At 45.9% G+C, this 25,536-nt stretch overlaps 1 protein-coding gene across 11 annotated transcripts in view; it reads left to right on the top strand.

Annotated features, from left to right (window-relative positions):
• Positions 1-25,536, top strand: part of DOCK9 (dedicator of cytokinesis 9) — a gene marked incomplete at both ends in the record, with an annotated part of 234,149 nt that overhangs the window by 154,269 nt on the left and 54,344 nt on the right. For 9 of the 11 annotated variants that reach the window (XM_084234762.1, XM_084234770.1, XM_084234764.1 and 6 more), the window contains 16 exons: positions 109-232; positions 558-679; positions 1,746-1,832; positions 2,505-2,594; positions 3,800-3,915; positions 4,179-4,248; positions 5,098-5,223; positions 5,791-5,862; positions 10,163-10,309; positions 10,720-10,803; positions 11,529-11,640; positions 14,816-14,994; positions 15,220-15,333; positions 17,421-17,541; positions 21,081-21,214; positions 23,117-23,231. In XM_084234762.1, the coding sequence (XP_084090888.1) occupies positions 109-232; positions 558-679; positions 1,746-1,832; positions 2,505-2,594; positions 3,800-3,915; positions 4,179-4,248; positions 5,098-5,223; positions 5,791-5,862; positions 10,163-10,309; positions 10,720-10,803; positions 11,529-11,640; positions 14,816-14,994; positions 15,220-15,333; positions 17,421-17,541; positions 21,081-21,214; positions 23,117-23,231 (1,813 nt within the window). The remainder of the gene's footprint in view (positions 1-108; positions 233-557; positions 680-1,745; positions 1,833-2,504; positions 2,595-3,799; positions 3,916-4,178; positions 4,249-5,097; positions 5,224-5,790; positions 5,863-10,162; positions 10,310-10,719; positions 10,804-11,528; positions 11,641-14,815; positions 14,995-15,219; positions 15,334-17,420; positions 17,542-21,080; positions 21,215-23,116; positions 23,232-25,536) is intronic. The other 2 variants (XM_084234772.1, XM_084234765.1) reach the window with 1 other exon arrangement.

The following is a 25,536-nucleotide window of genomic DNA, read 5'->3' as shown; positions in this document are numbered from 1 at the left end:
TGGAGATCAAAAACATGCTTGCTCCTTTGGTGACCTGTGGTATGGTGGCTTTCCACGAGTTTTGTCATTCTAGAATATTGGAAAATCATCATCTTGCCTTCCTTGCAGATTAAAATAGAGCTGCCCACCCAGCTGCATGAGCGGCACCACCTGCTCTTCACCTTCTTCCACGTCAGCTGTGATAACTCCAGCAAAGGGAGCACCAAGAAGAAGGATGTGGTTGAGACGCAAGGTTTGCTATTTCCCCGTTCCTCTGATGGTGCACAGCTGGCATAGCAGCTTCTTCCATTTTACTTAGTTCTGAATTTACATCCTTTTGCGGAGTTTTTATATAAGGCCTGTGATGGTAGCATGGCTGGGTCCCCGATGCACATTTGCACATAAGGTTAGAATTCTGACTCCAGAGAGACCATACCTGGGCACAGACTGTGTTTGATTTCAGTGTCCCCTGACCCGTAGTAACAGTTCTCAAAGGTCAGACAATTCAAAAAAATTTCACTTTGCCTCTCTTCCGTGTTTCTGTATACTGACAGAGTTTTTTGTCCTTTGTTTTCCAGTTGGCTACTCCTGGCTCCCCCTCCTGAAGGATGGCCGGGTGGTGACAAACGAGCAGCACATCCCTGTCTCTGCTAACCTCCCAGCTGGCTACCTCGGCTACCAGGAGCTGGGCATGGGCAGGGTATGTAGCTTGGCCTTTATTTTATCCCCATTGCTACAGAAAACCTTAAAGATCACCTAACACAATAGTAACACGAAAAAGCACACTCTACTTTTTACCGCTGCAAATATTTTGGTTTTAGTTAGTCATTTTCAAGCAAAGCAGGTCATTGGAAAACAGTGCTGTTAACAGTGGCTGCCATCTAGAATTATAGCTGATATGCCTGGAGCTGGCAGCACCTTGGCAGGGAATAGAGACTTGGAGACTCTAGATGACATAGATCTTTGACTCTGCAAAGCAGCCGCACTCAGATACAGATGTGTTTTTAGCATCTCTTAGAAATTTTTGAAAATATTAGAGTATATCTTCCAGCCTAACGTAAATCGAGTAAATAAAGCTTGCATCCATCTGTTGCCCCACCCTATTTCCTTTCTGATTCATTAAAGCCTGGATTGTCTGATATTTCTCTAGTTGTTTTGTTGGGTTTGCATATTTTTAGCCACCCTAAATTTTAGAGACTTTTTGTTTTTATAAAATGCTTTGATAAGGTCTGTTTCCTTTTGTTGTGAATGACTTTTAATATTTCTCTATTGAAGGCATGCCACATTTGGGCCTATTTAAATAACGCTAAATTTGAGCCTTTGGTATGACTCATTCCCAAATAAAGTAGTGGGCAATTCAAATTCTTAGTCCAAATATGAGAAAAATAGAGATTTCAGAACATTGAAACACATCACTCAGTCAATGATGGCCCTTGACCTGGCCAGTGCTCACTTCCTCTCTGCTTTATCTGGCACTTTCAACCTTTTCTTTCCATATCCTGAGCTCAGGCTTGGTTAAGTCATTGGTTAAATTGAATTTTCCCTCTCAAATGGACAGTAGCTCATACAGCCGCACCTAAACAGAAAAGGCCACCTAGAGATTGCAGGATGAGGGGCGGAGAGAGGGCAGAGGTCAGTCCAGGCACAACTGTCCTGTCCCTGAGTTGCATGGGCCTTGGATGCCCTCTGCAGACCCTCATTGAAGATGGGGCTTGAAGCCAAGATCACTAATCTGTTGGGGGGTCTTCCCCTCTGTATTTTTTCAGCATTATGGCCCAGAAATTAAATGGGTCGATGGAAGCAAGCCACTGCTGAAAGTTTCAACTCACCTGGTTTCCACTGTGTATACTCAGGTAAGGGCCCTTCCATCAAAATTAGCAACAGTTGCCCCAAGAATGAGTTTGCATCAATTTTTGACAAAACCAAATCCTACTTGATACATAATCTGGATATATTTTTATTGTATACCTCCTTTTTTAAAAAAGGAAAGTCCCCAGTTAGGGGCTTATAGCACTGTTTGGATTGACTAGTATAGATAATGCGTCTCAACAATTTTCCTTCTTTGTTGAAGGGTCTTTAAGATCTTTTTGTAAATTGATTCTTGTTTTCCCCTTTGGTGGTTTTTTTTTTTTTTTAAGATTTATTTATTTATTTATACAAGCACTGGGTACAGTGAGAAGCACGAGAGGGTGAGAGAATTCACCAGAGCCTGAGGGGAGAGCAGAGCAGGCAGACTGACGAAACACACTGCTGAGGGGGAGCAGCGGGCGGCAGGAGAGGTCTGCGCGCCATGTGGGACCGTCGCCCAGCTGCCGGGGATCGAACTGGCGCTGCAGAGGCTGTGGGCAGCTTCGCAACCCAGCGGTCAACCGCTGCGCCACCGGGGAGGCCCTGGTGTTTTGGTTTTTATGACATGAATTTCATAGTCTATATAAACCACACCTGCTGCAGGAAGCCTCCTCTATGGCACATATATTTCCACAGCGGATATGCTCACGGCCTTTCTTTTCTTTTCCTCCCTCCAGGATCAGCATTTACACAATTTTTTCCAGTACTGTCAGAAAACCGAATCGGGGGCCCAAGCCTCGGGGAATGAACTTGTAAAATACCTTAAGGTACCAGATGGCTTTCTAGTTGAAGAGTTTGAGTTTGGAGGCGAGTGTTGTTTTGGGCCTTGGGAGGGAAACTCACAGGAGGGGTGACCTCTTAGTTGGGCGACCACATCAGCAGCTTCTGTGTGGTTTTCAATAGTGCAAGAGCTCAACTTCTGCCTGGTTCCACCTGCGCTTCCCGTGAGCATACCTCAGGCACATCACTCCCACACAGAGAACCACTCACCTGCATGGATCCATCCTAGGGGTGTCCACAGGTGCAGAGCACAGGGCTGGCCCCAAGAAGCGGTGACTTCAGTCCCGTTGCTGAGTAACTTCTGATCCATTGTAGGAGAAAACATGCCCCCGCTGAATGCCTGAATAAAACAAGCGGAAATAATATCCGTAACCAATCCCAGCTTTGTGGGGGTGAGGGGGACATCAGGGAGCCCTGGAGTCATTGAACAGTGAGGGCAAGGGAGGGTTTCTCTGGAGGAGTTTCAGCCAGAACTTGACTCTAGGGAAACATTGAAACAGGAGAGAAGCTAAGAGCATTCCAGGAATGGGGCTGAATGTGAGAAATGTGAGAGACAGAGTAAGGTTTAGTGATGGGACCTGGAAAATGGGGTGGGGACTCCACTTTTCCAGGTCCCCTTTTAGGGTCCTCACAGAGGCCTTTAAGAAGAGGCTTGGTATGGGTTTGCTCGAGCTGCTATCACAAATACCACATGAGTGTGGTGAAAACCATATACATTTATTTTCTGGCACATCTACAGGTCAACAGTCTTGACTCTCACTGGGTGGAAACCAAGGTGTTATTCACAGGACTGAGTTCATTTCTGGGAAGTTTGGGGGTGAATCTGTTCTTTGCCATTTTCAGCCTAGAAAGGCTTAGTCTGGCTCCTTCCTCTATCTCAAAACCAGCAAGTGGGGCATCTCTGACCCCAGTGCCTCAGGCGTGTCTCCCCGATGCTCCTCCCCTTCCCACATCCCCCCAAGGGCCCCCACAATCACACCAGATAATCCAGGGAGCAAGCCTAACTCCCTTCTGTCATGTGGTGACACGTCCTGGGTTCTGGGCATCAGGGTGTGGACTCCATCCTTAGGCTGCCTGCCTCTGCCGCCCCCAGTGTGAATGGACCTCTTCTATCCCGATCTGAAACAGTGGAACGTGCTTGAGTTTCTGCTCTTACAAGGATGACGTGAACTTTGGCTTTCCGTGTCTCTAGAGCCTGCATGCAATGGAAGGCCACGTGATGATCGCTTTCTTGCCCACCATCCTGAACCAGCTGTTCCGCGTCCTCACCAGGGCCACCCAGGAGGAAGTGGCCGTCAATGTCACACGGTAAGAGAGGTGGAGGGCGGAACTCCCCCCTCGCCAGTCTGTCAACATCTGGAGCAAAGTCCTCTGTACCTGGGCGGCTAAGATGTGGTGATGCGATGGCTAAGAAATGTCTTGAGGCTCCATTGTGGGGACCCCTGTCTGATTCCTTGTGTCCTCTGGGGCCAAGGAATGGGGCATCATCACTGTTCTTCCACTGCTGTGATGATAGCGAGATGCCCCATTCCCATCCCTGTTCACCACTTTCTCCACTCCGTGCTGTCCAGGGTCATCATCCACGTGGTGGCCCAGTGCCATGAGGAAGGACTAGAGAGCCACTTGCGGTCGTATGTTAAGGTATGTGAAATAGACCCCATCATTTCTCTCTGTGGCTCTCCAATTTTCCTTAAAGGACTTAATTTTTAAATAAAGGCCTAATTATTGGGGGATTTATTTTGGGGTGAAACCTGATACCTCTGCTTTCTTTCTCCTCTCTATCACCTAACCAGTTCTTGTGCCCGAACAAGAGAAAGTGCAAAGCAGGTAGCCATCCACGTATTCACTGAGCTGTGTTCCTTTCACTACATTTCCCTCCGTGGGTTTTACAAATAATGTGACCCAAGTGATGTGGTATTTCAAAGAAGGGTTTAAAGTCTTTCTTGGTTCGCCCTCTGGTGTCGCTATCATCTTCATTTTTTTTTTTTCCATCAAACATTCCCAGTAAAACTGAGGTTACTTTCAACCAACATCAAATCGGAGGACTGTCAGACAGCCAGAGACGCCCTTAGGATCGACACCAATGAGTCCATCCTCTATGCACCGTACTTGGTACAGTGGCGGTGGTTATTCTAAAAATTTGCACCACTTCTATTGAGTTACAGGTGTCGAGAGAATGAGAGCTCTTGTGAAAGTGAGGTCCAGGTCTTCAGGGTATCGATTACCAGTGTGGTGGGTCACATTCCTCGCATCCTTGGGAGGTGGAGTTGGGGGCTTGAGGGCCCCTAAGTCAGATGATGGACATCTTTCCTGGGTGCCCTAAGATACCCCGGGCTCCCTCTTTATGTCACATGACAACCAGCCCTCCCACCTTCTATTTGCACACCCTCCTCTCCTACCTGGGACCTGGTTTCCATCCCCGGAGCCTCTCCTGCTTGCAGCCCAGCGTGGAGAGCCAATATGGTGAAGTCTGCTCCCCTTTCTTCACAGTATGCATATAAGGCTGAGCCTTACGTTGCTTCTGAATATAAGACGGTGCATGAAGAACTGACCAAGTCCATGACCATGATTCTCAAGCCTTCCGCTGATTTTCTCACCAGCAACAAACTACTGAAGGTACGTGCTGGGGGGAGCAGGGAGCAGTGTGGTGCTGGGGTATTGGCATTGAGGGGAGAAAATTCCAGCTCCACAGCCCAATCTGGTCACCCTTTTGGTGTGTATTTAGAGACGGTCTTCTCTTCTGAAAAAGGGGTGACACATTGAGCTCTTCAGTCCCCACGTTGCTGCTAACCCTCCATTTGGAGCTGCAGAGTATTTCCCCATCATGTCATGGGCTCTTAAGTCTTAATAAGTCCCTATATTCAAGCCTGTGGTGGAGGCTGAGGGAGCGATTATAAAGGAGGGTCAGCCCAAGTGACTCAGCCAGGAGGATGGTGAATCTAGGGGTGCCTCTGCTTTGACAGCATGTGCTTAATTTCTGGGGTGGAGGGGTTGCTGGTTGTTGGACATTGAGAGGAGGAGAACCTCTCCCCCACCTCTGGGCTCATACTAATTTTCCAAGAGGTGAACTGTGTTCTGGTGTCAGAGCTGTTTCATGTCACCATCATGCTTAGCCCTCAGAGAGTACACATCTCACCTCAAATTTCATTGTTTTGCTGACTGGGATGCATTTTTTTCTTTCAGTACTCGTGGTTTTTCTTTGATGTCTTGATAAAATCCATGGCTCAGCATTTGATCGAGAACGCCAAAGTTAAGGTATGTCGCTTCCTATAGAGGCTTCCATGGCAGTTCTTGGGGGAAAGTGTCTTTCCTTGTGTTTGTGGCAAACATTTAGTAACACTTTGTGTGTGCCCATGACAGTGCTTTCCCAGTTATGGAACATTTGGCTTTGCTCCAGCCCAGTGGGGGAGGTGACCGTCTTACATTTTAGAGATGGAGAAACTGAGGCCAGAATGCCTGAGCCAGTTGCTGAAGGCCACGCTGCTAGTGAGTGGGGGGAGGCAGGCCTGGAGACCATCTGGCTCCAAGGCCCACACTTCTGACACACTGCTCTTAAGCCCAAGGAAGGTTTTTCTCCGATCAGCCTAGAAATCTTCAAGTGTGTTGGTGCAGGAGCGCCAGCAGCATGTGCACGCATTAAAGGGCGACTGCTGGCATGTCTTAAGCGTCTTGCATAGGGATGAGCTCCCTCAGGGGCTTAGCTGAGAGCGTCCGACCTGACAGCACCTCCTCTGGAACCAGTGACTGGATTCTGGGATGACTGAGTCTCCCCCAGTGCGTCCTCTCCTCTGGGTCCCCATGCTGTCCCCTGCACCCACTCGTCTCTGCCAGGAGAGGGCTGGGCTCGCAGCTGGACCACTGCCCTTTGCAGTGTGACTGGCTGAGGCTCAGCGCAGGTAAATGTTGGTAAAACTCCAGCTCACTGAACGTGGCGTCATGTCAGCGTTCCTTCTGTGTGGGACAGGCAGTGCCTGGGGCTGCCATGAACACTGGGAGGAGGTGCTGAGCGCCTGGAGGGTCTGCTCAGCTGGAGGAGGTGCTGGAGGGGGTCTCTCCAATGGAAGCAGGAAGGAAGGAGGAGCCACATGGTGGGAGGGTTAAGGTCCCTGGACAAGGAGTCTGGGCCCTGGGAGGAGCCTGGGGCAGGCTGCACACCCAGATCCCAGGCGGTACTTTTGTCAAGGACAGCAGGTGCCAGTGCCCGACCAGTGCTTTCTTTTTCCCCTTTTAATCCGGTTTCAGAGCTCAGGGAGATGGCAGATGGAGGTGGGCCCTGCTTTCCACAGCGTAACTCACCATATAAATCCTACCAGGACAGCCTGCCAGGGAATAATCTAGCAGATTGTCTGCTTGGCAGCATGCAGCTGAGCTCACGTGCCTGCCATTTGGCTGAGTTACCTTTCTGTTAAAAATGTTGTCATGTATGGGTGGGCTTCAGCGCTTTCTAGTTTGTTCAGGCTGCCATAGCAAGTACTTCAAGCGAGAGGCTTAAGCAACAGGGTTATATTCCCTTACACTTTGCAGGCTACAAGCCTGAGGTTGAGGTGCGGGCAGGGCTGGCTTCCCCTGTGGTCGCTAGCCTGGATGTGCTGACCGCCACCTTCTCCATGCTCTCACGAGGCCTTTCCTCTGTGCTGTCTCATCCTAGTCGCCTCTTCTTGCAAGGACGCCAGTCCTAGTAGATGGAGGCCACCCTCACGGCCTCGCTTTTAACTAACTTACCCTTGAGAGCCCCTGGCTCCATGTACTTCCTCCCATTCCACAGTATTGGGGGTAAGACTTTGACACAGGAATTTGAGGGGACCCAGATCAGCCCCTAACAAGGACCTACTGGATTTCTCAATTTTGGGTTCTAAATAAACGTTACTGCTTCAGAGAGATTGGCGACTTGATTACATTTAAAAAATGTAGCTGACTTGTGCAGAAAGAATTCATGCCTCACTATGTGCCAGACTCCAGCACCCTGGAGTCGCCATGGAGTTGAGTGGACACATGTGTAGTCAGGCCTCTGGGCCCCTCTCCTGGAGTCCAGGGGGTACTGAGCCCCTCTGAACCACTCCCAGGAGGTGCATTTGAAATCAAGTATTGGTGACATCTTTTCAAGAACTGAATAGAGAGAACAAGGGAACTTCATTGCCTGTGTTCTGGTCTCAAGATGCCAAATTAAACCAGAGACAGAGGTTTGGTCAGAGAGGTATGGACTATAAGGCACCTGGGGCGGACATGTGAGAGGAGCCAAGAGTACTGGGGTCAGAATCGGCCCTCCCAGGGGGCTGCCCTTCCAGGCCTGTGGCTAGTTCTCCAGCGCCTCTGGAAAATGGTCTGTCTTTGGAATTTACATACACCGCTCAGATGCTACCACGCACAACCTTTTCTGTAAGTTAATTATATCTTGGTTCTAAAGTAATATTGAGACATTTTAGAAGTAGTTTATTTTAAAATTGTTACCCAGTTTAAAAAAAAAAAAAGCTAGCATCCAGAAGGGGAGAGCTTGATGGTAACACAATTTACTATAAAAAGCTGCCGACACCTCCTTAGCACTGTGGAGTTTAACATTCTGCTGCTGGAGATGCCCTCATTTCTGCTTCATGCCCACCCCTTCCTCGCACATTATTGATCTGGGAGCTTCTCTCCCATTTTTAAAAGCCTTCATTCAGTTTCCCAGATCACTTAGGAATAGTATGTGTTTGAATTAGTTACGTTATATCTGTCTTATGTTTGCATCTGAAGAATTGGATGTCCTAGTCCTCAACCCCAGTGTTCTGAGTTTAGGGAACAAGTTCATATTCCCTGTTCTTGTACCATTTGTGATTTCCACAGTCATCATCAAATCCCCTCAGTGTTCATCTTTTTGGCTCACCTAGTATAATAGTACTAATATAATTCCATATCTTTATAACCCTGGCCTTGATTTTTTTCCTCACTGATGAGCCTTTCTTAAAGTGGCCTGACCAGCCACACACCTGTCTTGCAGAGGCACCTGAACCATGGATTCTTATTAACTAGAGCCTGGTAGTGTGTTTCATCCTGCAGAAAGTGCCCTTTGTAAGGAAACTGGCATCAAATCTGCATTTGGGGGCCAAGTGTGTATTGAGCTGAGACTGCTAACGTAACCCTCACCCTCCCAGTGTTAACTGGTTGGGGTCGTCCATCCAGGGCACTCCTACATGAAGGGTACATTTGCAAGCTGCCCTGCTTGCTACAACCCTTGCCCTCTTGCTGGAGGTGGGACCGGCCACATGCATTCCTCCCGGACCCCAGCCAATCAGACTGCAGTTTCTCACATTCGCTGAGGAAGGCAGTGAATCCTGGCCTGTCTTTGAACTAGCATCTAAAATTAGCAGTTTCCTTACTACCACAAACTCTGGGCTGCAGAGTTTGCGTTGATGGCATCTGACTGTGCCAGACCATAACAGGTGACATGCACTTGGGTTTTACAATCAGCAGTTGTTGAGGGAAATATAGACTCTTGAGGCCCCTCAAGCGCCCTCCCTTCCTGCTGTCTGCCTTTATGGTCAACATTTTTTTTAGGTGTCTCTTTTCTGTCTTATATATTTAGCATCTATAATTTTGGCAAACTCATTTTGAACTTCCTTTCCTCCCACACTGAATCGAGCAAATTGTTGGCATCCCACAGGTGTCCTTGAGTCTGGAAAACCTGGCATCGGGGAGGGCGTATATTACCCGCCACTGTTACTTGTCCAGCCTTCAGCCACTGTCTGGTTTAATGGAGCCAGGAAATTGGAAGTGGAAGGAGATTGGCTCAGGTTCTAAGTGGACTGTCTGGACTTGCCTAAGTCGTATTTGTCAGCACCATCCTCTGTGGTGGGAAATGTTAGACACCCAGGTCCCTCCACGAGCAGTGCCTGATCCAGTTGTTTTGCTTGCTGTGTGCAGGGCCCTGCAGTGTAAGGGCGCGTCCTCAACCTCGAGGCTGCCGTGGCCCTCGGAGAAGAAGCCATTCAGCTTGGGACAGCTAGAGAAGGGTGGGAGGACAGTAAGGTAGAGAAGAGCTGGAACTCCACCTGGGTCTGGAAGGAGAATGAGCAGTAGGCAGAGGAAAGGGTTCATGCCCAGGTAGGGCACCTGTGACTTGCTCTGTGGTAGAACTCAGACTGAGAATAGAAGGTAAAGCATGAAAATCTAGATTAACATCAGAAACAGTGAGGAGATGGGGAACTTTGAGGCCAAGCCAGCAGATCTGGTAGAGACCCTATACAGGTAGTGTGCGGTCTTCAGCAGAAAGATCTTCTCTCTCCCACCTCCTGCCAATCTGCAAATGAGAATCTCCATCCAATCTGGAAAATCTCCACGTTTTTAGAAACATCTCCAAGAGTGTCTTTATCATGCTGAGGCTTAAGATCTCAGGTCTAAACCAGAGCAATGGCTAGAATCTTTGTAGAGTACACAGAAGAAAGAAAAACTCACTTTACTTAATTTCAGATTAATAAGATTAGAACTCTGCATTTTTGAAATGGACTCTGGGATGAGATCTTTTTTCACCAAAGGATACAACTTTAAAAAGTACTAAACGTTTGGCCTAAATTCTTTTTAGCTGCTACGGAACCAGAGATTTCCGGCGTCCTATCACCACGCAGTGGAGACAGTCGTGAACATGCTTATGCCACACATCACTCAGAAGTTTCGAGATAACCCAGAGGCATCTAAGAATGCAAATCACAGTCTGGCTGTGTTCATCAAGGTGGGGATCCCCTGTCAAGAGGGTGTTGGATAAGTGACCCCCTTACTCTAGAATATAGTCACGCCTACGTGATGTGGCACTAGGTGATCCTGACCTCGTGTGAACACATCGTGCTCTCACACAGACCTGGCTGGGCTTGCCTGCCTTCCCATCCTAGGCTGGCTGGCCTAGCCTGCTCTGTTCCTGGGCTCTGGGCACAGCCTGTTCTCCCAACCGTCAAATACAGGCTCCATCATTCACCAAAACCTATTAAGTGTCACATGGCCTTGGTAGGTCATGTGACATGTCACATTGACATGTTAATGTCAATGGCATGTTTTTATGCTAAAGAACACTTCTTAATAATAAATCTTTATTTAAAAAAATGTTTGGCCGTAAATACTTACCATTGTGGGTTGTTTGCTCCACAGAGATGTTTCACCTTCATGGACAGGGGCTTCGTCTTCAAGCAGATCAATAACTACATCAGCTGCTTTGCTCCTGGGGACCCAAAGGTAGCGTCCATGTCCTCCACACCCCCACCCCCCTGCCCTAGCTCTCCCTGATTCTCATCCCTAAACCCACTTCGAATTCTCTTGTTTCCATCCGGAAGTTTGTAGTTCGAGAAGCCCTACTCACTCCCCTGTCTTCAAGATGCTAACTACTACCTGTCTTCAAGATGCTACTACTACTGACAGGTTCTTGCTTGCATGACTTGTGAGCTATTAGGGATGCAATAATTCCAAATGTGAAATAAACACACCTATTGATTTTACTCACCAACAACCTGAAATGGTTTCTCAACTATGAAACTAGAAATTTATGTTGTGAATCATAATTTATTTAACCAGCTCACAGAAGTAGCCATGACATCTTTCTCTGGTAGAATTCTATCTCTTTCCTCACACATGTCCTTTAAACTTCTACCTTATTCATTTTTTATATTGTATTGAGTCTGTTTCTAGAATTATAAGCTGCCTGAAATCCTTTATTGAAGTAGGAGCTGTATAAATAATAAATGCCTGAAAAGTCAGGAGATGACATTGTTTAAGGAAATGTGTTCCTAATCTTCAAACAATTCCTAAAATCTATAATTGTCCAAAAATCTATAAAATAGCATAGACTGATCACATCCAAAAGAGTCAAGAAGGCAAAGATTGGGTTTATTGTTCTTTACCGGTTTTTTAAGGAGCTGTGCAGTACGGTATTTAATGTACATCTAAAACATTTTTTCCTGCAGACCCTCTTTGAGTACAAGTTTGAATTTCTCCGTGTGGTGTGTAATCACGAACATTATATACCTTTGAATTTGCCGATGCCTTTTGGAAAAGGCAGGGTTCAAAGATACCAAGGTAATCTGTCTTTACCTGTCTTCATCCTAGTCTTTCCACAAAGAGAGCCATTTACTCTTAATAGGGAAGGGAATTGATTCAAACACGATTATTAGAATATTCTGATTTTTTTGTTGCATTAATGTACTTCTTTGTTAAATTTCCATTTTTTTAAATCTTAAATGAAAATATTATATGAGAATTTAATTTTAGGCAAACTTAGATTACAGATCATGAAAGTGTGATTCTTTTTCATTGAAAAATTTCCTTTGTTGTAACAGTAGAACTCCATTTTATTTACTATAGTTTATGTTTGTTTTAATTTTCCTTTTTCCTTATGAATTAGCTTTTCTTTCACCATCTGTGGAGTCCAATGGCACTCCTGTAGGTAGGTGTGGGGTGCTGATGCTCGCTTTCTTGCATTGTCCTCCTCAGAAGAAAAAGAATGCAAGTGATTGCTGAGATGTTCCATCTGCTCTTCATGTAGCTCTTTCCCGTAGACTCAGCCCAGCAGCTACACCCATGATAAACCAGTGGATTTGTTCTCACTTAGCTGCGACATTGCTGCAACATCCCTGAGAGACAGCTTGTTTTTGCTCCTGGGGTCACTAGGTCCCCTTGGATATCTCTTTTAGAGTAAAACAAACAAAAAAATCCTCACTCTAAAAATATATCATTCCACCATTCTCATAGCCCTTGTCTACAGCCGTGGCGGTGACCTAAACCTCCAGCAATGCGACTTTTCACGTGCTTTTAATGTTTGCATGTTGAGCCTCTAGTAACTGTTCTGCATCCTCTTTGTGTTTGAAGAGTGTTAAGCTCATAGGGATTTGTCTTCATGGAGCAAGTCAAGTGAATCAGATTGGCCTGCCATGTCTGTCCAGTAATAGTAACTGAGTTTGGTGCCTTGCGTGTGCTCAGGCTAATTTAGGTGGAAGGAGAGAAATAGTGGAAGGACACCCCCAAACGAGCAAGGACACCTTTGTCAACTGCCCCGAGATTCAGAGAGAAACACGAAAGTTATTCATTCAGAGCCCTGCATAGCTTGCCCCAAAGAGACTCGATGAGGCTTTGAAGGAGCAAGAAGGCAAGGCGTAGCCCTGGGGTTGGCATTCCGTACCCCACTGACTGCGGGCAACTGGAGCCAGCTGTGAGCAAGGAGCTCGCCCCTGGCTGTTTACCCAGTGAAAGATGTGGGATGTCAGCAGGTGATGTGAGCTAAGGAGAAAAGAATAAGCTAGGAGAGGACCATGAAGTGGGTGGCATTTGAGATAAGGGGGGCAGGAAAAGCCTTGCCCAGAAGGTGATTTTGGGGCAGGCATGCCCCCCGTCACCCCTCAACCTCAGATCACCACCCACCTCCCTGGGGAATCCTCATCTTCCTCCCCAGCCCAGTCACTCAGTTCCTCCCATGGGAACTGGCCAGTTCTTCCCATTCCCTCCCAGCATCCCTCTGGAATTAATTGCTCCCCACCTCACCCTCCAAACTGTATCACACCTTAGGTCACCCCACTTCTACTTGGGCACCTCCTCTCACCTATCAGGGTGCTAAGGACAGACCTCCTTACCCGCTGGGTGGATGGTTTGGGGGGTGAGCGTGAGCCAGTACCTGGCTCCCCCGATCCGGCAGGACCAGGTGTTCATCCTGAAGAACTGAGTCGACTGGAAACCCTACAGGGACTGCAGAGCTCAGTGGATTCAGGGTGTTTGGTGGCAAGAGGGGCTGCCCTAGGTGGTATCTTGGGTCCCGTCCAGATCAGTACTTAGGACACCCATGGGGAAAGCCACGTTCTCCTTGCTCTCTCCCTGCTCACTGCCCCTTCCTTCTGCAGACACACACATACGCGCACACAGGTCAGCTCGTCAATCATTTCCTTCTGGGAGGTTGACGTGAATTCAAGCTGTAAATTATTTTTTGGATAAAGTAGGTTTAAAAACCACAAAGAGTAGACATTGCTGTTATGGAAAGAATCTTTCCCTTGCTTCTGCTAAAGGGTTTCATAGGACTCAGGCCAGATTTGGGACAGGTTCAGCAGTAACTCTAATGCGAAATGAAGTCAAAGGAGAGGGCAATAGATCTTCCCTTAATACTGGAGTTAGCATCAGGGCCCAATGCAGCAACAGCTCGCTGAGAGCAGCGCCCACAGCTGGGTAGCACGGCCACGGCTTTAACTGCCCTCCTCGGAGAGGCCATGTCTGCTCCTGCCTCTTCCCAGAGCAGCTGGCGGCTTTGTCATTTAGCTTGCTCATGATTGACTAGTTGGGTTTAACGCTTTATCCATTTTAGTTTTAGTTTATCTTAGTTTTCTATTTGCTTTTAGAGGAGAGAAGTATTAATAGTACCTTCATTTAAATCCCACACTAAATAAGTTCTCTATTCAGGGATAGCTGAATTAAAGAAGGTTATATGCTAACTTGTTTGTCTTAAACTCATTGTTTTTTTGTTTTTGTGTAGAAGAACTGGGGTGTTGGCTACAGGTGCAGGGCATGAGGGGATTCACCAAAGACAGTGGGGAGTAGAACAGGCAAATTTACTGAGATACACTGCTGAGGGGAGCAGCGGGCGAGACAGGAGAGGTCTGCTGCGCCATGTGGGTAGCTCCCTGGCTAGAGAATCGAACTCAGGTCGTAGCAGTGACAGCACTGAGACTTAACCCCTAGGTCACCAGGGAGGCTCCCTAAACATTGGGTTTTAATGAGAGTATAGGCTTAAATGACCAGGCCATGGATAGGTGTACTCTTGTAGTAAAAAAGATTTGAATGGTCCCGCTATATTTATTCTTTCTTTAATTGCATATTTATTATCTATAGGTTAGTATTCTATAATACTGTCAATCAGTAAAATAACTTGTATTTTTACCTTTATGTCAATGATTAGATTACATTTCTACTGTAATAGATGTTGGTCTGTATTCTAAAAATTACACCAAAACTACTTATTAGCTTCATGTTTTTATAAGGCAAAATTTGTTTCAAAATCCAAATATGGTGTTACTATTTGCATTTAAATTTTGGTTTTGTTTAAGAGTTCAGATGGTTAAAAAGCAGCACAGTATTTTAGGTAACAGCCCCTTTCCTGGGAGCTACTGTCATCTTGATAGGCTGTGTGGGCTGAATGTCCAGGGTGAGTTGGGTTCAGACCATGTCAGAGCATGCTGCATCTTGCTAACTAAAGCAGCCTCTGTCCTCATTTCAGATCTCCAGCTTGACTACTCACTGACGGATGAGTTCTGCAGAAACCACTTCTTGGTGGGACTGTTACTGAGGGAGGTGGGGACTGCCCTCCAGGAGTTCCGGGACGTCCGGCTGATCGCCATCAGTGTGCTGAAGAACCTGCTGATAAAGCATTCTTTTGATGACCGATATGCTTCAAGGGTGAGTGGGGAATCCGGATCGCTAAATGTCCTTTAAGTAATATACAAAAAATGACTAATTAGAAAAATAGTGACTGACAGCACTGAGATGTCTCCGTTCACGAAACGAAATCAACAGCATTCTTTCAGGAAGGACCCGAGTGCGGGTGGTGGCTGGCACCAGCTCGCTCAGCCGGTCCTAAACCGCAGCCCCAGGAGACCCTGACGGTGTGTGCCTTTGTTACAGAGCCATCAGGCCAGGATTGCCACCCTCTACCTGCCTCTCTTCGGTCTGCTGATTGAAAATGTGCAGAGAATCAACGTGAGGGATGTCTCTCCTTTCCCCGTGAACCCTGGCAGTGTACGTAAGCGTTTGCATAGACACAGCCTGTGTTCATTTCCTGGCAGCCATGAAAAGGTACCACAAGCTGGGGGGGACACAGCGTATTCTCCAAAATCATAGTTGTCTGAAATCACAGTGTCTGCAGAGCCAGTTCCTCTGCAGGCTCTGGGTGAAGAGCCTGTTCCAGCTTAAAATCCTTGTGTTCTTTGTAATTGCATCGCTCCAGGCTCTGCCTCTATGTGGCTTCTCCCTGAGGTGTGTCTTGGTCTCTGCTGCCCTCTCCTTTTCTTGTTAAGATTTCCAGTGATTGGATTTAGGGCCCACTGCAGTCCAGGTTGGCTTCATTTTACCTTAGATCTTAATTACATTTGCAAAGACCCGATTGCCAAATAAGGTCGACTTCTGAGATTCTGGGTTGGCAAGAATTTGGGGGGACACTTCAACTCGGTACACATCCCTCTCTCCTTTCTCTACTATAACCATAACAACCCACAGGACACTTGGTGAATTGCATTTCTGGCTAAGATGGGACCAATCAGCAAGCCTTTGGCTCTTGTTAAAATCCTTATAAAAACTATGCTTTCCTGATAGTCCAATATCTAAGACCTCAGGATCCTCTTTGTGTATTAAAATAAATTATGGTAGGACCTCCCTGGTGGCGCAAGGCATTAAGCACCGCACTATGAAGCAATCCACAGCCTCTGCAATATGCGTTGGATCCCCAACCGGCCAGGGAGCAGCCCATATGGCGCAGCAGACCTCTCCTGATGTGCCCACTGCTCCCCTCAGCAGTGTATTTCAGTCAGTCTGCCTGTTCTGTTCCCCACTCTGTCTCTGGTGAATCCTCTCACCTTTCCATACATCTGGCCTGTACCCCAGCTCTTGTATGCCTAAATAAATAAATCTTTAAAAATAAAATAAAATAAATTATGGTAAAGGGAAGTTAATAAAAATAAAAAGGCATGTCTCTTAAGTGTGTGCTAGGAAAACTCACTGCCAGCCTGAGTTCTGACAGCAACATGCTATGCGGTCTTGGAAAAGCCACTTCTTGAGGCTCACGTTTCTCTGTGCCTGCAAAATTAGAAAGAAAGACTCCATGTCAGGGAGGTTCCAGGAGTGACATGAGGCCCAGCCTCCCAGGACTCACTCCTCTTGTTTATGTTATTTCTGTGCCGTTCTTCAAAAATGTATTAAAAATTAAGTTGACAAAATAGTGAGCCCAGAAATTATCTGAAAACTTTTTGGTTACTCTCTCATTAATTTGGACAACTATTACCAGCTCACCCATTTCCTTTTCTCTCTTATTTGGGACCTTAAATCAACTCAGTTGTTAATCTCACACCTTTGTCCCTATGGTGAACATTTGGGGATTCCCATGCCTGTCTCTGTCCCTTTGCCCCCAACAGTATCACTCTGTCTTCCCGTTACCTCTTCACCTCTGAATAGTCTCCAAAATATTGGTGCATCAAAATGAGCCACAATGATAGAATTTTTTTTGTGCCCCAAGGGGCATGAGCTTTCATCACCCTTAAATGCAGTGCACCTCACTAATCTCACCCGCTATGGCACTGGTTGTTCTCACCTGTATTCTCTAAGCCTCCTGCTTTCTCACCAGAACAAGTAATTCAGGGCATGTGCTCCGTGTCCCTTCAGTCCCGATAAGAGGAACATAAGGCCTGTCCTTGTGTTCACCAAAATCAGAGGCCTTTTATGCTGTCGCTTCCTAACTCACATGCTCTCACCCCTGCAGCCCAGACTTGCAGAGCTGTTCAGGGCTGCGTGTCAGTCTCTCCTGCTGCTCATTTGGGAAGAGCAGTGTCTGAGTTAGAAAGAACCCCAAAATAATCTAGAGAGGTGGGCGTCAGAGTTCTGGAAGGGAAGAGGTGCTGGATTTTCTGGGGAGACAGAGATGCGGTTCAGCAGACCAAGATCCCTCTGCCCCCCAGGCCGCTCCATCCCGGCTTCCTGGCCTCGCTGCTGCTCCCCCTGGGGCGGGCGCGACACCTGCCGCACTGCTGTTTCAGCTCTTGGCCTCACACTTCGAGAGCAGCGCAGGAGGCTTTTAAATCATCTTCGATTCTTTTTCTCCTCTCTCCCTTCGACAGACCGTGAAGGAGGAGTCGCTCACGTTGCCAGCTGCGAACCCGTTAGTGACGCCGCAGAAGTCGGGGGGCACGCTGGATGGCAGCCTGCACAAGGAGGTCTTCGGTGCCATCTCCGGGATGGGTACGCACGGCTCCCCCCGCTTCTCTCTGGCTCTGAGAGTGTCTTTAAGCCCACGATTGCTATAGCAGCCGCACCTTTGAAATTAGGACTTTGAAGTCAGAATTCCTGCTGTGAACGTTCTTTTCCTTGTATTGAGACTTAAACTGGAACTCCTCAACCTCACCTTGAAATAAGGAGCCTCAGAATCTCACGAGCTCCGAGCAGAGCGCACTTAGTCTGAATCCCGACTGTTCGCTCTTCTCACTTCAGTCAATGGGTCGCGTTAGAGCTTTCCTTTGGGTGGAGTATGCTTTTAGGAAAGCACTGTCTTTGCAGGGTGTGCGGGGGAGGCTAGAATTTACCTGTAGCACTAGTGATGTGGATGCAACGGAAGGGAGGAATTCCTGAAGGAGGTGGCACTTGTGACTAGACTGCAGCCCTGAAATCTTCTTTCTGAGATAATAAGAGCAGCCCCCGCAGGGAGGATAGCAGATGGCCTAAATCAAGATTCAAATCGCCTAGTTTCTCCTTAAGAAGATGCCTGAGGTGTGGCCTTATTAATATTCTGGCTAGCTGAGCCCATGTGCCATTTCCATCAGGATAATGGTGCAAAATGACTGCCTCTGCAGAATCATCACAGGTGCTCACAGGCCGACTCTGTCTTCATTTACCCCTCTTTATTGACCACACCGAGGAAAGGGACTGACTCCTAGGGCAGAATAAGGGTCGCTCTTTCATTGAATTTCTTAGCAGGGCTATTGTTCATTTGGTGTTTATGTCCTCACCTTCTGTGTTGTTTCGTTGTTAACGTGCTATTTCATGTAGGTGATGAAACTGGGCAGAAAATAATACCCATACCATACCATGCCCAGATGTACCCTGGGACCCCAATCCTTAATCTTAGTGTATGTCCATTTCTTGTGTGAGACATAACCTCACTTGAATACTTGAATCTGGTGCATGGTGTCCCCATTTGTTTCCTCCTGGGGTCTTGCTCTGACCACATGTCTAGTCGATGCTCCAGCGGACTGTCCTCAGAGGATTTTGTGTCCACATCATCACCAAAACAGAGTTGTAGTGAAGGATGATGAGCACCAGGAGGTGCACAGTGCTTGGTGGTAAACACTCAGTTCTGTCTTGACTGCTGCACAGCAAGTTCATTTCTCAAGCATTCCACTTGCTTTGTTACTCATTCTCTTCTCCAATCAGCAACTCCCTTGTTTAGGTTTAGGTGGACATTGAGCACCCCTTCAGCCTTGGAGAGGTCTGCACTCATGGCAAAGTTAGGAAAAGTGCTTGAGAATGTTGTTCCCTTTAGTTTTTTAAATTTCAAGGCCTGAATCTGCTTTTCATAAATATTCACAAGAGACCTTTTAAATTTTTATCTCTGTTTTTTCCATCCTTAAAGGCTTAAATCTTTGTTCCCTTTCTGGAATGCCTTCCAATGAAGCCTGACCTTTCAGCTGTGTTTACTTGTTTTTTGGTTGCTGGAGCAGCTCTTCTTTTATTCACCCAGAAGTTTCCAGTAGTGTCGATCCCTGTGCTTTTCATTCAAGAGTAGACTTCTCCCTACACCTCTAGAGAAATCCTGTTTCCACACACGTTAAGCACGCCCCTTCAGTGGTGGTGGTTTCATGTCTTTGAAATGTGGTGCATGACAGTTTCTAAAATTGATGTCTTGCTGAATAAAAACTACTTGAAGGTTATGTTAATTTTAAGACATACTCATCCTTAGACTTAGTGTTCTCATTCCACCTGTTCAGTATATGGAATGGGGCTGTCGGTACAAATATGGGAAGAGAATCTGGACTTATCTTCATTTCACTTCATCTTGTTTAAGATTTTAAAAAGTTATGCACTGGACTGGCATCACACACACACACAGAGAGAGAACATAGTTCTACTCAGTAGGTGCATTTTGATTCATTGCATTTTCATCTTATGCCTTTGATTAGGACTTTAGCTCTGGAATTGAGCCTAAAACTGATAATTTAGGATCTAATTTTACTTTACTAAGGACCTCTCTCTCTTGCTCTCTGTGTTCTCAATTAAATATGAAGTTCAGTTATATTAGGAAGGCTAGATTTATAATTTGGTCATAATGTGCAATTCTTTTCTCTCTGAGAAGTAGCTCATTTTTTCATGGGGATGTCACCTGCCCTGGTGACAGTCAGTCACCCACTTTCTATTCTGGGGAACTGCAGCCTGTGCCCTGTGGTTTCTAGATTCCAGCTCTAGATTCCCTTACATTTTCATATTCCCCTGGCTCTTCTTTTCTTGATCTTAATTCACCGAATCAATTTCAGGGACACTGGCAGGTAAGGCAAAGTATGGGGAGGGGGAAGGTGCCTGGGTGCTGGGCAGGGTAGGCTGTGCTTACAGCTAGCAGCCGAGTGTCCTCATGCAGGCTTCACAGCCAGCTAGGCCCTTCAGTTGGAAGCAAAACTTTTGGTTCAGCATAGAATATACATTTCTCAGAGTCATTTTTATTGATGTGATTTACTTAAACAATATCTAAGCAGAAAGTCAGTTTATTAATTTAAAAAATTCCTCTGTACTGAGGATCAAGTTCATTTCTATCTTCAAATGCTGTTTTTTCATGTCAAAAGTTTATGTCCAAGTGAGATTTCCTTTCCTCTCATCACCATTTATTGCAGAGATTCCCAGATGTTCTCAGGTCACAGCACCTGTGTCGTCAGGGACTTTATTACAATGTCCCAAGGCCAAAAGACAGCCCTAATAGATCTGTTTACTAGCCCTTAGGTGTAGATAGTTTCATAAGTACTTATTACTTGATACCTTCATGGCCATTTGGGAAAAAATACATGTAAGTTTAAAGAAAAATATTTAATGGTGATAAACGCAGCTATTACTAGTGGGATGGGAGTGCTTATCGGAATTTGAAATCGGATTGTTGCCACCATCCTCATATCCTGTTCCCACACTGAATTTTGCCTAGTTGCTTTTATCATCACAACCACCAACTATGCACCCTCACAAAGATATTACATCAACCATAAGGCATGTAGGGCCATCTTAACATTAAAAATGCAGTTTCCACCAGATGTCAAGTTCTGTGTTTATTTGCCTTGAAATTTGAAAGCACCCTATGCACCCCTCTGGGTTTTCTCGAGCAAGGCAGCACAATTTAAATACTGTGGGTTCATTGCATGGCTTAATGTTCCTGTTTAATTTTTTAAATTTTTTATGAGATTTATTTATTTGTGTATACAAGAACTGGGGTGTATTTAATAGTTGTAGTTGGGCTTATCTTTTAAAAATATTTTCAAGTCTTCATTCCATCCCTTTCTGAAACAGCACCTGTTCCTTAAGTCTTACCAGTCAAAGGTGGCTGCTCATATGTGTTTGACAGATGTATCTGAATATTTCAAAGTTTGCTTTTATCTTACTCTGTAGTAATATTGCCATTCTTGAACCCTCTTCTTAACAAATAAATAAATAAAATAAATGCAATTAGAGCAATTACCCTAAAAGTTCAGTATTTACCTTCATTGCCCTTTGTCTCACCGTGTCTTGGTCTTGTCTTAATTTCTGTTTAGCTTCTCCATATACGACGTCAACTCCCAACATCAATAGTGTGAGAAACGCTGATTCAAGAGGATCCCTTATAAGCACAGATTCGGGGAACAGCCTACCAGAAAGGAATAGTGAGAAAAGCAATTCCCTGGATAAGGTAACAGCATTTTTTCCTGTACCTTAAGTGTTTCTTAGACCTAATGACTTTAACCCCAAAAGTCAACATGTTTCATGTTCTTTTGTTCATTGTGTAATAGTTTTTAAACAACTCAGCTAACCTGGGTAGATAGGCCCAGAGTATTAACTTGGGGTGGAGGAGAATGTTTGTCTGAAAGGTGTGGATGTCTCAGGTACCCATTTGGAGAATTTCAGACCAGCAGTGTTGATAATGGAGCACCTTAAGGTGATAGTGGAGCATCTTGAACAGATGGGTCTGGCAGGCCATATAGCTAGAGAAGTTTAAATACCTCTCACTTAAAATCCCCACGGTCTGTGTGCCAAAGAACACCACTGTAGCACAGCTTCCCATGCCAGTGAGTTGCAAAGTCGGCTCCCGAGAAGATGACTCCATCCTAAAGGTGATTCATGGAGATGAGGTTTGATTTGAAATCACTACTCATGCTACACCCCCAAAACTTGCCCAACACATGACTCTTCCTCCTTAACCTTTTTCTCTTTGAAACAAATAAATCTCAGACTATTTCGAGCTTTGTGGGAATAGGTCAAGTTTCAATTTAAAGCAGGCCAGGCGCGTTCCCCCTCAGCCACTGTTGGCCGAGTTATTCCAGCTGCCGATACACGGCAGGCCTCAGACACGTAGAACACACCCTGCCTGGGGTCAGGTGGGTGCTCAGATCCCATGTCTCTGTGGCTGGGGGCACATGATGATGCTGTCTCTGTGCGGGTGTGTTGTGACCTTTGACCTTTCCCCTTGACCCTCCCATGCCTCCACATGTAGAGGGAGAAGCTGCTCAGGCGACACTCGGCTTGTGTCATACGCAGCACTGGAGAGGATGAAAGCTGCCAGCCAGCCAGGAGGAACCGGGTCACTGTGGACTTTTCCCTGCTAGCCAGCCCTCCTGTGCCGGAGGACGCCGTGCTTGCGGCCACCTCCCCCCAACCCTGGGGGCCTCCGAGCCCCCCTCGAGGCTCTGCTGAAGTGGGTGGCCCCCACGGGACTCCCCTAGGGTGGTTTTGCCGCGGACAGCACCCATGTGGCTCCCTTAAATAAAATCTATTTTGTTGTAGTTGCCCACCAACACCTTGAATAAAAGTTATTGTTCACTCATTTTGCTGATTTGGGACTTGGCAAAAATTTCTCCCCATTCCAACTGGAAATATAAACTTTGAGGACTGAAGCCTCCATGCTCTCTCGCCATGAGATGAGACTCTTGTTCTGTTTGTGTTTGACTGGAGCCCTTGGGGCCCATGAGCCTGCTGTCCGCTGGGAAACCACCTGACCCCTCCCCCCGCACTGTCTCACATTTGCCATGTTGCTAAGCCCCTAAGGGAGTGACCTCTGGGCGAGGGTCTCTGCAGTGCTGTGCTGCGGTGTCCTGCTTGTTCCTGTCGGGCACCTGCCCTTGTGTCCCTGGGGGTGCCCGGGACATCAATTCAGTGCCAGCTCCCAGCTTCTGTGGCTGGCAGCAGCCACACCCCACTGTATGCTCTCAGCCCCTGAGGTTTTCTTGAGGACGCAGTGGGTTCTGCAGTGTGTTCTGAACACTTGTTCTACGTTTGACTACAGCACACGTGCTTTTTTTGCATGAGGTTTGATGTGCATCTCGGAGCTAAGCTGTAGCTGAGACGTGCATGTCCAGCTCAAAAGGCCGTGCCTTCTGGCTTGTCCCTTGGAGAACGTGCCACAGAACTGAGCAGACATTGGCCACTGGCCCGTGTGCTGCTGTCAATGTGTGCCTGGAGGTGTCCACATTTCTTGTGCTTCCAACTTGTGTGGTTTGACTTAATTCTAAGACTTTCTCTTCCAAGGGGGAAAAGTGCAATTCGTTTTGTTTTACCTGCGATGCAAGAGGAAAATCACCTCTCTCTCCTTTTTTAGCACCAACAAAGTGGCAGTTTGGGAAATTCTGTGGTTCGCTGTGACAAACTTGATCAGTCTGAGATCAAGAGCCTGCTGATGTGTTTCCTCTACATCTTAAAAAGCATGTCTGATGGTGGGTAAAAATGAAGATTTCTGTTTTACTTTCCTTGTGGCACTATTGGGCTTGTGCTTTAAGAACGAATTGAAAGGATAAAGAGATGTAAAAGGGTTTGCTTCTGTGTTTGAGATAAATGGTAATTCAATCTCCTCAATTAAGGAGAAGTAAAAGCTTTAATTTGGAAAAATGTTTTTATTATTGTGTTCTAGAAAATGAGTGGTAAAATGTTGATGGGCGTATTTTTAAGATGTATTTTAAACCCAGAACTACTATCTTAACTAAAGGAGACAGAAGCAGATAAATGATGTAGTATTTGATTTTTTAAAAAAATTTAATTGTATGTATGTATTGGCAAGTTACCTAACCTTCCTAGTCAATCTCTTCCATAGATAATACAGTGTCGAGGGCCTAAGCAGCCCTCCCATTAGAGAGAGTAACATCCTGGCTTTAACTGGAAGCAAGTTATTTATGTTTTGTAAAGGAAACAATGGTATCTCAGTAGATGAAGCTTTTGGAAGGGCTTACCAGCCACATTTTTTAAGAGAAATGACCACAGTCATGAGGGCTGTGACTGTGGCACATAAAGCTCATTTCCCATTCTGGTTGTGCGACATCACAACAATGACATAGTACATTCTTATTTTGGTCCAAAATATCGTCTTAGTTTCCTTGCAACAAGTTAGGAAGTGTACTTAATCTTCATTAAGCTCACTAAATGAAGATGAACTCTTGGAAAAAAATGCTGGTTTAGAGACCATGAAACCTGCTGCCCTGGGTCTGGTGGTAGGAGGGTTGGACATTAAGTTCCCATGGGGTGCCGCTTTGCCTGCAGCTGAGTATCTCTGGATTCCAGCTCCTGTTTCAGCAGCATCAACAGCCTGACTGTACAACCTCAGATGTTAGGAACAGCATTCCTGTCCTTAAAATGCTTACCTGCTGGGTTATCGTATTCTTCTCTCAATTTGTTACTTTACCATAGTTATTTTATAATAAAATAAACAATCATGATCATTTTGGAATCATGACCAAACTCAGATTTGATTCAAATGATGATAAAAGCATTGGGCACTTATTCTGACATTTGGTTAGAGAGCCAGCGTTCTTCCCATTAAGTCAAAAGTTCTTAACATCATCTTGGGAGTAAACTTTTAGCTGATTTTTCCTTTGTTGAAAGTTTTCTTTAAAAGATTTGAAGTTTCACAACCCAAATGCCCAAAAATAGATGACTAGATCAGGAAAATGTGGTATATATACACAATGGAATATTATTCAGCAGTCAAAAAAGATAAACTCATGCCATTCGCAGCAGTGTGGATGGAGCTAGAAGGAATGATGCTCAGTGAAATAAGCCAGAAGAAAAAACAAAAATATTGGATGGTTTCACTTATAGCAGAAATTTAGGGGAATCAAATAAGACATCAGTGTAAAAAAAAATAACAGTACAAAACACAACAAAGCAAAACCAGACAATTATTAATCAGAGACATCCTGCAGGGGGAGAAGGAGGGAGAGGGATCAGAGGGAGGGAGGAGCACAGGGGACTGAGGTGATGGTGCACCAGTGCATTAGTGAAGGAAACTATGGGGACTACACTTGAGGGGGTGGGGGGAAACAAATATTGTTTAAAAATGCAAAATGATGTAAAAAATAAAAAAATTTTAATTAAAGAATTTGAAGTTTCAAATATTAAATATAATAGATAACTGGAATGTAGTTACTTTCTAAAGGCAAATATTTGAGAAATTTTGCATCCAAGTGAAAGTTATCCTTTAAAGTCAGCCCTTTGGAAGGCCATGCACTGTAGTTAAAAATGGAACAGGGCCTCCCCGGTGGCGCAGCGGTTGAGCGCTGGGTTGCGAAGCTGCCCGCGGCCTCTGCGGCGCCGGTTCGATCCCCGGCTGCTCCCCGGCCACCGGAGGAGGGTCCCACATGGCGCGCAGACCTCTCCTGCCGCCCGCTGCTCCCCTCAGCAGTGTACTTCAGTCCTTCTGCCTGCTCTGCTCCCCGCTCTGGCTCTGGTGAATTCTCTCACCCTCCTGCGCTTCTGACTGTACCCAGTGCATGTATAAACAAACAAACAAAAACTAAATAAATAAATACATAAAAACATGCCTCTATTAAAAAATAAATAAATAAACAACTGTTAAAAATGGAACAAACTCTTCAATAACAGTTACCCTCTTGCACATCCTAGGCCCCCAAACTCAGTGACTTTTTCCCTAAGAGAAATCTCTTCACCTATTTTTCAACCTCAACATAAAATATAAGCATACAAAAATACTTATTACATGAGTCACTCTTTTTGAACTGCTCAAATGGT

The sequence above is a fragment of the Talpa europaea genome, assembly GCF_964194135.1.
Source record: "Talpa europaea genome assembly, chromosome: 6".
Classification (NCBI taxonomy): domain Eukaryota; kingdom Metazoa; phylum Chordata; class Mammalia; order Eulipotyphla; family Talpidae; genus Talpa; species Talpa europaea.
The sequence above is the reverse complement of the archived record's forward strand: the minus strand, read 5'-3'. Positions and strand labels throughout refer to the sequence as shown.